The following is a 12,032-nucleotide window of genomic DNA, read 5'->3' on the forward strand; positions in this document are numbered from 1 at the left end:
TGTTCGTGTTAACGGGTGTCCGAAATAAGCGGGTTAATTTTAGAGAAAATATAGAGTTTTTCGTTGGTGTTAACGGGTGTCCGTAATAAGCGGCCGGGGTTAATTTTAGAGAAAATAGGGAGCTTTTCGTCTGGACAATCGAAACTGTCTATTATATCGGGTTGTCCGTATTAAGCAAGAGCTAACAAGTGTCCGTAGTGCGGGATTCCACTAGTACATTGATGTATATTAATTAATATAATCTTACCTGCCATGGCCAATTTCCTGGAGTTGCATCAACTCCACCAATGACTCTCGACACTGGTGATTTGCCACAGGAAAGGGGTAGTACTAAAGACAATATCAAAAATGTCAGTGTCGCCTTACCTGTCCTCAATACACATCTGTCGAAAAGTTCAAGTTGGAAACTAACAGATAGGAAAATTAAAAATAACAGTGTCTCCGGCATTTAGAAATTGTGATTGTATAAAATATATGTACTGTATGTTGCAAATTGAAAGATGCATTTTTATATCAAAACTCTAAATAGAGATGTATTCTGTGTTTTTATCAGCCGGACTTTTAAATAAGAAATTTAAACAATGACTAACGCAAATATTGCTCCTATTGAATCAAAATTTATTGTCAGAAACAACGTCATCTCGAGACACAACTTCATCTAAAGAAGTTGACTTCTAATAATAATAATAATAATAATAATAATAATAATAATAATAATAAGACTTTATTTAATGAGGGTAACATAGATTACTGGTGGCCCAGTAGTTTACAATATGGCCCTCCCTAATTAATTACATATTACATACTTAACTACAAATTATATAATCCTAACTACATATTATATACTTGCTTGTCATAAAGACACTTTTTGCATAGTCTTATTCCTTAAATGGATGTGTTAATTATTATACACAATTTTGATAAAATCTTCGTGTTGGGTGTTTCTCGTCACCTCATTTCACAGAAGAAGTAAGGCCCAAGAAGTTATCGTTAATTATTTATTTTCATTTGAAAAGAACCTTTAAATGCTGGTAAATAAACATAAATTATAAAATACAAAACAAACAAGGTAATTACAGCAAGGCGCCCAAAAGTGTGACCACTTTTAATTTATTTACATTCTTTCGTGCAGATTTAATCTAATTAGAAGTCAACTGCAAGCTATTCACGGCTTTTGATTGGATTAAATCTGCACGAAAGAATGTGAATAAATTAAAAGTGGTCACACTTTTGTGCGCCTTGCTGTAACAATGTACAAAACCTGAAGAAAAAGAAAGAAAAAAATAAAACCTGTTGGTTGAGGTGGCGCTATTGTTGTTGGTGGCAGAACGCCGCCATTCATCTTCTTATCAATCCATGACTTGAGGAAGCGAACCTTGGCGTACACTCCATACTTGTTTGGAGCAGCACATCCATATCCCCAACTAGTAGCTCCTTCTAGATACCATCTGCCGTTGAATTCACATACAAGTGGTCCTCCACTGTCGCCTTGACAAGCATCCACACCTCCTTGGTCGAGACCTGCACACAACATGGAGTCGTGAATTTTGCCCGGGTATCCTTTGAGACAACGTTGTTTGGAGACGAGCGGCACGGAAGCCTGCATTAAGGCGTTTGGTTGACTTCCTCCGGACGATAGCGTTCCCCAACCAGTGATCCAGCACTTACGGTTGAGGTCGTCTTCTGGAAGGGGGGGAAGACTGGAATCCGGTAGGCAAGCAAGTCCGATTCCTTTTCCAAGTTTGGCAGGCTTTGCGAGTTTCAGTAGAGCCAAGTCATGACTGTATGTTAAAGGCTTATGGTAGCTTTCGTGGTTGATGATTTGTACAACATCGATGTCCTGTTCTGTTCCAACTGACCCACTCACTCTGTAATGGGCTCCCATTCTAGTGAACAAATAGATCTTGTTGGGACAGCGGATGGTTTTGAAACATTAGTTTATCAATGGTAATCCAGGCAGTGCTTTCTGCCTGTTGTCAATACTAATAGATATCAATTATTTCTAGCAAAAAAAATTACACTGCAGATTTTTTGTGTGGAAAATACCTGATAATTATGCTTGATGGCGATCTGTTCTTAACACAATGTGCCGCTGTTACAACCCACAAAGGATCTACTAAAGTACCACCGCAGAACTGGCCACCATTCTTGTATCTCAACATTGCTTGCCATGACCAGCCATTGATAGAGGCTTCTTGTCCACCAACTATACGAGTGGCTGGACGTGAACCACAATTACCTGAAAAAAAAAATACAATTTTAAGGGTTATGGTATCTCTGCAATTAGAATCAGACATGTTTTGTGGTCGAAATTCACAAACAACCAATAATAAGCAGTATGCGGATTTCTATAGTGCTAAGTCATCTGAATGGAATTTCTCGGGTCAGTCGGTGACGATAACCTGAGTTATTAGGTATCGCAGATCGCAACAGTGTTTAAGAACGATTCAATTATTTTAGAAGAAAAATTAGCGATAAGAAAATAGAACGACGTTTTGATGACGCCATGTCATCATCAATAATAAAGGCCATGTTGATCAACAAGAAAACTATTGGTTAAACGATGACACATTTTATTTTTGGGGTCGCCTTAAGTATGCTTTTTCGACTTCTAAAATCGATACTCTAATACTACACTAATAATGATAATTCCAGGACAAAACATTCCATGACAGGAATGCAAGAACATCCTGAACATTCTGCACTAGTTACCTGGAGAAATTGATGGCCCCTGAGTAGGGATGGGTGGAGTGGGTGGCAGGCTTGGTGTCGGTATCACAACAACACAGTAACCATCCGAGACAGATATATCATCAATGGCAATGTCCCCTCGGTACGAACTTCCTACAGAAGCTATCAGTACAAGCTGGATAAAAAAAAGGTATAATGTAAAGAATACTGTAATAACCGATATAATAATAAGATTATAATTTTATATGTCGCAAAACAAATTCTTCATTGCATCAAAATTGAGTGATAAAATACATCTTATGACGCATCGAAAATACTGTCCCACGTTTAAAGTCAGGTCGATGACAATTGTGTGAATCGTTTTATAAGCTGAGGACGCGCTTACCTGATAGTCTCCAGTGATAGAGACCTGTGCCTTCTTCCACGCATTTCCTTGATCCCCGCCCAACCCCCAGATATTCTTTCCGCGATTGTAAAGGTAGAGTTCATTGATGTCAGAGCCGTACATGTGGTAATAGAAAGAAAGGCAAACCACAGGTTTGTTGTTTCGTCCAGTGAACGTCAATATGGCGACATCATCTTCAACCCTGGGAGAGGAGCTCTCGATATAAAAGTAAAACCCTGCAAAACGATTAGTACATGTAATCGCATGGGCCCGAGGGCAATTAAGGATTAATTTCACGCGAAGTGACGAGGGCAATTTGTAAAAAACTTTGAAAATGAAATTAATCCTTAATTACATAAGGGCACATTGCGATTACTTGTTTGTTTACTTGTTTACATAAAGGGCAAAATTTTGTACAAAAAAAACTTAAACGAGGTCCGGCTTGGCGTAATTCGCTTGGCAAGAATATTTGCTCGTAGCAAAGTGACCACTGCACATAATCAATCAACTTTTGTCCAGAAAAGGAAAATCCTACCGTTAAGTAAGCATAACCCAGCATGTGCAATTCACTGATAATAGTTCCTTCGCAGATAGCACTGAAGACAGTTTAATTTTATTTACGTCTCTTTTTTGCGAGGCTTGCTACCGCATTGAAATACTGCATCGATGAAAGCCATAAACCAACATGAACGAAGTGTCCGAAAGAGCTGACATTCTCCTTTCGACAGCGAAAACTTGTATGTGCCAGCAAAATTGATACCCTTTCCAAGCGGATAATGGTTTGATAAGCTGGCCTCAAGCAAAACAAAGAAATTTTCTTTCAGTTTCAGCCGCGCCATAAATTTCTATAATTCTTCGTGCAACGCCAACCTTCCAGACTAAAAGATCTTTCGGGCTGTGAGAAACGAATTTGGATTGAAAAGTCCATCCTATGCCACCAAGGTACCACTCATTTCTGCATGTCGATTTTTTCTTTCACAATGGATGAAATAGCCGCATTTATATCAAACCCAGAAGCACTGCAAACCTAAAGCAATGCGTCCACGAAAGCAATTTCTTCATAACAATCAGAAAAGGTGCCGTTCTAACCACGAGCCATCCTTGTGTTTGAAAAATAAAGATTAAGAAATCTGCCAGCTAGCAGTTTTCTTAATTTCAAACACAAGGATGGGCGCAGAACACTTTGTCCGTTGATCGCTTAGTGCGCGAAACTCGAGTTAGGCCGAGTTTAATTGTTTTCGTCCCCGCCGGCTTCATTATTTTTATATTGTTATTATTATTTGTTATAGAAAAAGTCGGAACGAATGAAAACCAACAGGCGTTTTCTTTCTTTAAGTTCTCCTCAATTAAGTACGAAGAAAATTCTGTAACACATGGCTTTTCGAAACAAGCGAAAATCAGGCCAAAATTTTAAAGCCTCGGTACGCTAGGTCCGTACCGAATAGGTAAATTACCTTGAAGGAATTTATGACCCCCCCCCCCCCCCCTCCTCTCATTTATTTTTCAAGCTCGCTTCTTGAGAATTTTATGATGGAGGAAATAAAAAATGACAAAGAAAAGCGTTCGCCCGTTCTCTTTTTATAGAAATCCGGACGAGATCCATTGCTTTTTTACTTGGCCTTACATTTACTTTCTGTTACAATTATGTAAATTTGAATTGGCAAAGTATAAACATTCAGCGCTAACCATTTCCATTGTGGCCTGAAGATGGTCCCGTGCCAGAAGAAGGAGTTGCACCGTTAATTCGGGTCCAGTCAAAATTATCTCCAGTTCCTTGCTTCCATGAACATAAATCTCTTTCAAAATCACAAGACGGATCTTTAAAAAAAGGTGAAAAAATTGCATTGAATATTTGGATGTATCTCATAGATTAGCCTTATGAATTTTTTGCAAATCCCCTAGTTTCATCGTGGGAACAGAGCTACGCATAAGTAATGCGCAGCAATAAGTTCTATAGTTGGTATGTTTCTAGTTCTATTCTAGTTGGAATGTTCGCATATTTTGTATGCAGTGATATTTGTCAGGGGATTATTATTTCAAGTCAACAACAATCTATCAAAATTAATGATTTTATTTCGAGAACTATACCCTCTACGATATAAATTCGGACAGACAGCGAGATGGACAGAACACAAACAGATGACAGACAGACAGACATAAATCCCATATCTTTAGTTCGTCACTAACCTGATGAAGGCGAAGGGGTTGCAGTTGTTGTTACTGGTGCTTAAAAAAAGAAGAATATCCATTGTCATGGCATTTCTAGCTTTCTGTTCTGCAAGACGTGCAGTGTACTTATGATTTTTCACTATGTCAAGAAATACTTACTAAAAAGGCTTCCCATAAAAGAAGATATGGATATCTTTGTCGAAAAAACAACACAGTTAGCACATAGTTTGATATTTCAAATAACACCAAGGTCGGGAAAATGCGCAGATTAAAAAAAATGTTGCCCATGAAAAGAGCTTATTTCCTGACTCTGGCTCTCAGGCCGAGAAGATAAAGTTAATATTGAAGCACAGTGGTCTTGGTATATGCATTTTTAAACGAAGATAATCCCAATCCTTGAGGTCTTAAACCAGTAGCACACTTAAGGAGGCTCGATGTAGTTTTTTTAGCCAAAGGGTGGTTGTTTTTAAAATTAAAATTTTCTAGGGAGCCAATGTTCGATTTTTGCCAAAAATGATCAAATATGACCAAATTTTAATTTTTTACCCGTCACTTTGTCACAAAGGTTACCACACAACAATTGACGTTTTCTTTTGTTCTCAAGCAGGCTTGATTTTCTCGAAATCTAGATTGACACTTGGTGTTTATTTTTTGTTATGTTGAAGTTTGGAAGATTGTCTAACTGTTGACGAAATTTTAGAAAAAAACTGTTAGAGCGTTTTCAAGTATATCAAGAATGAAATTTTCAGAGAAACATCGTTTTAATGTGAAATAGGCGCTTTTAAATTGTTTCGCATTGTTTGAGTACAGTTACTCTCACTGAAATATAAATACTTACACCATCAAAGACCATTAACTAAAATCGAAAGACGTTTTGCTTTAATTTGTTAAAATATATCGACTGCCGATTGTAGGAAATTATAAGGAAATATCAAAATCTTCATTCTTGATTTACTCTAAAACGCTCTTACAGATTTTCCTAAAATTTTGTGTACAGGTAGTCAATCTTCTATACTTGAACCTATTAAAAAATACCAAGAATCAATCTAGATTTCGAGAAAATCAAGCTTGTTTGAGAACAAAAGTTAATGTCAACGGTTGCTATGGTAACCTTTGTGACAAAGTGACAAAGTGAAAATATAATTTGGTCATGTTTGATCATTATAGTGTATTTTGGCAAAAATCAAACATTGACTCCCTAGAAAATTTTAATTTTCAAAACAACCACCCTTCGGCTAAAAAAAACTGCATCGAGCCTCCTTAATCACTAAAGCGACAACGAGTAATTCGTGATAAAGATATTTTACCTGGTGGTGTTGATGGGGTATTGATGGGCGGAGTAGTCGGAGCCGCTACAATAAAAAAAGTACAATTATAATCATCCATGACAAAACAACTGTGTCATTAATACCAAGTCATCATAGTAGGCGTTCTCTGCGAAAGATATGAGCACAGCCTGGGTAATTATTATAATCATTCGACGCATTTTTCTCTTCCTGTTCATTGACCGAGAGCCCAGCACGTGATCTATAATGGACTAGCTGCACATTTACAGCGAAATTACTAACTTATTGCTAACCCGAGGTGGCCTTCCCCATAAGCCTTGTGGTTTCTTGGAGGTCTCATCGCCCTATCTTTTTAAGTTATTTTGTATGTTAATTCTAAAGTGGCAAATAAAATGATGATGATGATGATGATGATGATAACTGCCTACAGATGGAGGTCAGCTCATGCGCATAAGCATCAAAAAGTGATTTTGCTGCAAATAATATCCTGCTGATGCGTTGATGTGGTTGTGCCAACTTTCGAAAATAATGACACCTCGTTGTCCAAAGTTTGGGGTTCCACATGTTGCTATATTTGGAGTAACATCTTTTTACTTCAAGCAACTTTTTGCATTCCGAGCGATTGTTTAGACTGAAGACTTCCGAAGATTGTCCGAGTGTTGTCCGAAGACCAAATAAACGTTTCCGAGCATTTTTCGAACTTTTTGATAATAGCTAGAGCAGCTTTTGCCTTTTTTGTTTGAGAAATTTTGAGCAACGTTTTGGGAAATTTCGTGCAGCCCTATCAAGAGTCGTGGAAAAACAAATTTAAGACGGATTCCGCTGAAAGATTCAGCAACGATGAGTACAAAAATTAAGTACCAAAAATTTGCTTATAGTACGGTAAAATTTTGTATACTATTAAAAAGATGTTACTGAAATTCATTTTTTGGTGACCCCGTAATTAAATTCTAAAGCATTCTCGAGAAAATTAAGGTCAAACCTCGTAAAAATGCCTAAATCGCGCGCCTTTTGTTTTGAACTGGAGTCGGAAACGTCCGTTTTTTCTGAAATAGAGTTAATTTTAAATCCATTTTTCTCTCGCGGGGTGAACTTGAGTGCTTAAGGTTTGGTAGGTTTTTGTTAGCTGTACTTAAACTGTTACCATGCTATGAGGATTCTCTGGTAACTGTATTTTTGCTTGTATTGCTCGAATGTTTGGCCTGAAACCATCTTTAATTTCTACTCGGCGAAAAGTAAAGTAATGCTGCTATTCCTATTACCGAAAATCTTGAAATGCTGGGAGTTACAGAAGACGACAAAATGAAATTTGAGAATCATAGAGCCAATCGTATGCAGAAAAGTCTCCCAGCAGATTGCTGTACTTAAGCGAATGAAAAAAAGATTTTTTCATTCAAAACAAAAAAGTGTCTTTACCTCTCACATATCGTCCCTCGCTTTAACTATTGCAATAAAAGTGGCACTGCAAAGCTAGAAAAAGTGAACTAACGCGCCCTTCGCTTTGTCTTCAACGAAAAACAAACGTCATACTGTGAACTACAAAACAAGATAGGATTACCATCACTTGAGAATCAACGCCTCGCAAAAAAAAGTTTCCACCGTCTTCAATATTATGAATAATGAGCATGCATCAAAAAGTAATCTGATCGGACTGAGAAATAATCAATACAATCTGAGGGGAAGTGATATTTTAATGCAGCCAAAGGTCAGCACCACAACTTACGACCTAAAATCGTGGAGGTTTATGGCTCCAAAACTCTGGAACTTGTTACCCGATTCAAGCAGAACAAATCAAACTTTGAAAGTGTTCAAAAAATAGTATCAGGTCTATTATGACGATAAGTCTTTTCCCGTTTTATCCATTTCATTTCTTATTTGTAATCATACTATTTAAGTTCGGCAGATAATTAAATCTGATTGCGATACGTTGCTCAACCCCTTCCAATTATTGTTAACTCAGTTTTTTTTTATAGATAATTTGTTTAAATTAAAAACACTTACAACACCAGCCACAAGATTTAGCGCAATACATTTTAGTCCAGTCTTGGTTGGTTTTACAATAACCTGGATGTCCTGCTAGGGTTGGACACATGTCAGCAAATGCATCACTGTCTTTGCACACTAAATGTAATAAAAAAAAAAACAGAAATTCAACACGATCTTTGACTTCTACAATACGTTAGCCTTGCCATATCCTTTCAAATAAGCTTTAAATAACAATACTAATGATGATGATGACGATGACGATGACGATGATACTCTCGATTGTAATCGGCTTTCAATAAGGAGCAATTATCCACATATTAGGAACAAATTAAGTTATGAGTTCCTACTGTCCAAGTGTTAGCAAATATGAAAAGTGAAAATGTTGATAACGGGATTTCATTAACTATATGATGTGCTTTTCTAAAATGATTGTTAACTTATTTAACAATTATTGAGATTGATATTAATTTTTGTTGTTTATTTCTATCGATTTAAAGAGGCTCACAGCGGTTTCCAGCACTTAAAATTTACGGTTATTTATGGTGGCATTGATAAAAAAATTTTCCTCTACGAAGCCTGAGAGCACAAGCTATCAATGACCTATTCACGCAACTTCCATGAAAAAAGAAAACAATCAAAGAGGCAAATAAAGTGAGACTGTCACTTTTACTGAAAGCAGGTTTGAGATACATGCAGTTTCGCTTGCAATGTGACGTGATTTTGTAAACGTTTCGGCTTACTGAAAAACTGGAGTTTAACTCGTCACATTTTTGTTTCGCGTCTCGTCATCTCGTGTCACGTCATCCTTTTTCATCTTTTTGAGGCGAGCAGAAACAGGAAATGCTCAGGCGCATCTTTTTTTCTTAAATTTCATCGGTTGCTCAAAAACAACGCTTGTCGCTGCCCGGTAAGTATATAATTTAGGTACTGACAAAAGGTACTTTAAACGCAATTCAGTGCATCCCAGATAGTGAAAACATATTCAAAGGCTACACTTTATATTGGTGCCGAAAAATAAACGAAGCTAGGGAGCAAAAAGGCGGCATCAGTGACTCATTGACGCAACTCCCATGGAAAAAAATCCAAAGGCAAATGAAGTGAGACAGTTACATTGTTGAACGCTTACCTTATTTACTCGAATAATCGCCGCGTTTAGGACCAAATAATTAATAAGCGCCGCGCCCGAATAACCGCCGCAGAAATTCATTTAACAAAAACCAGAACTACAAATCAACTCTAAAAACAAACTTGGACATTTCATTCTATCAAAAGCGATATTTTGAAGTTTTAAGTGATTGTTTTACCACTCGCCCATTTGTTTTTCGATCCAACATTCTTATAATACGTTGTTCTGTAAGTGTTGTGAAGGCCACAGACTTTGCCAGGACAGCTAGCGCTACGTTTCTCATCAGGAAGAGACGAAGACTGACAATCAGAAGATGCTATTTCCAATTACTGTAAAAGATAAGATTCTTTGTGGTGTCCAAATTCTTAATAAGCGCCGCATTTGAGGCGCGAAAAATTTAATAAGCGCTGGGTGCTTATACGTGTAAATACGGTATTTGGAAAAAAAGGCGAAGAACGCCACTTTTTCGAATTACCATGAGATTGCTCGAGGGGCCTTTGATTTAGAGTTCTAAGCGGTTGAATAATAATAATAATAATAATTTGCTTATTTATATAGCGCATATTTTCATGTTCTGATCAATAGCGCTTTACATCTTAAAGTGAAGACAAGTGTGTTTTTAACAGATTATGCTGTTGCTATGGTAGCCAGTGACGTCTTGAAAATGATCACCCCTTGTTCAGCAATGGTTAGAAATTGGTTTAATATCAATATTGTAGGAGCAACTTATAACGATTTGTAGTATTGACCCTTTAAAAGCCGTGTAAGAGTTGAAAAGTGCCGGAAACCAACTGAATGCTAACCATAATATATAAAGCAATGATAAGTCTGATGATTACTCGTGTAAATGATTATGAGGGCAAATATGACCTGAAAATGGGAATAATGTAACCTGGCGATTAGCGTGCATAGTCAGTACATGTACAGTATTACTAAGCTTGTATCGGACATGTGCAATCTACTACTGAAGCAAAAATCTTTATTAAACCGGTTGACGCATCTGCAATTTTGATTTCCAACCATTTTTGGTTCATCTTTAACCAGATATGTTTAAGTCACGTGGCAAGTCCCGTTTAAAAATGGTAATAGAAAACGTATTTTGTTAAAGTATATTTGAAATGGAATTAAATATAACTACATTGCTCCTTACCAGATGGAGATGATGTAGTTGTCGGAGGCGCTTGAGTAGTCGTTGGTTGAGGTGGCGCTATTGTTGTTGGTGGCAGAACGCCGCCATTCATCTTCCTATCAATCCATGACTTGAGGAAGCGAACCTTGGCGTACACTCCATATTTGTTTGGAGCAGCACATCCATATCCCCAACTAGTGGCTCCTTCTAGATACCATCTGCCGTTGAATTCACATACAAGTGGTCCGCCACTGTCGCCTTGACAAGCATCCACACCTCCTTGGTCGAGACCTGCACACAACATGGAGTCGTGAATTTTGCCCGGGTATCCTTTGAGACAACGTTGTTTGGAGACGAGTGGCACGGAAGCCTGCATTAAGGCGTTTGGTTGACTTCCTCCGGCCGACAGCGTTCCCCAACCAGTGATCCAGCACTTGCGGTTGAGATCGTCTTCTGGAAGAGAGGGAAGATTGGAATCCGGTAGGCAAGCAAGTCCGATTCCTTTACCAAGTTTGGCAGGCTGTGCGAGTTTCAGTAGAGCCAAGTCATGACTGTAGCGTAAAGGCTTATGGTAGCTTTCGTGGTTTATGATTTGTACAACATCGATGTCCTGTTCTGTTCCAACAGACCCACTCACCCTGTAATGGGCTCCCATTCTAGTGAACAAAATAATGAATAGAACTTGTTAAGAAAAAATGATATTTTTGAATCACTTTATTTATCAATGGCAATCCAAGCATTGCTTTTCGCCGGTTGTCAATGCCAATAGGAGGGTCTCAATGGGGTTCTAGCATTTGTACGGTTAACGATTAATATTTTGGCTGTTTTTCGGCTAACGGTATATTTCTTTCCGTTACGTTTAACAGAAGTGTTAAAATTTAAATTCCGTTGTTTTTTCCATCAATTTCCATTCGTATAAACATATTAAAGGTCTTTGGGCCATCGAATTCAAGGTATAGAGATACAGAACAACAGCCAGAGCTGTCAAAACGTCTGTCAACTCGTACGATGACACATTTGTCAGACACTTCCAACACTTCCGGTTTGCCTAATTAAAGAGTATCGGCCTCTCTACGTACAAACACACATCAAAGGCAAGACAAAAAAAAGTCTTGGCAAGAGATCGTGAGACCATCATTTTAATAGCTGGAATTTTTTACGGTTAAAATTTTTTACGATTAACGGGTGAAATTTTTCAATTTTTACGCCTAATGGCTAATATTTTGGCTGTTTTACGGCTTACAGCTAACCCCATTGAGA

The 12,032-nt window shown here is 37.7% G+C and overlaps 1 protein-coding gene across 1 annotated transcript in view; it reads right to left on the reverse strand.

The window, feature by feature from the left end:
* Positions 1–12,032, reverse strand: part of LOC144642386 (ovochymase-like) — a 70,654-nt gene that overhangs the window by 5,150 nt on the left and 53,472 nt on the right. Inside the window, exons 23-32 of the mRNA XM_078501347.1 lie at positions 10,794–11,428; positions 8,533–8,652; positions 6,553–6,597; positions 5,264–5,302; positions 4,763–4,894; positions 3,077–3,312; positions 2,713–2,866; positions 2,047–2,239; positions 1,291–1,886; positions 248–330 (exon numbers count right to left, since the gene is read on the reverse strand). Of these exons, the coding sequence (XP_078357473.1) occupies positions 248–330; positions 1,291–1,886; positions 2,047–2,239; positions 2,713–2,866; positions 3,077–3,312; positions 4,763–4,894; positions 5,264–5,302; positions 6,553–6,597; positions 8,533–8,652; positions 10,794–11,428 (2,233 nt within the window). The remainder of the gene's footprint in view (positions 1–247; positions 331–1,290; positions 1,887–2,046; positions 2,240–2,712; positions 2,867–3,076; positions 3,313–4,762; positions 4,895–5,263; positions 5,303–6,552; positions 6,598–8,532; positions 8,653–10,793; positions 11,429–12,032) is intronic.

The sequence above is a fragment of the Oculina patagonica genome, chromosome 2, assembly GCF_052425735.1.
Source record: "Oculina patagonica isolate OP01 chromosome 2, crgOcupat, whole genome shotgun sequence".
Taxonomy (NCBI): Eukaryota; Metazoa; Cnidaria; class Anthozoa; order Scleractinia; family Oculinidae; genus Oculina; species Oculina patagonica.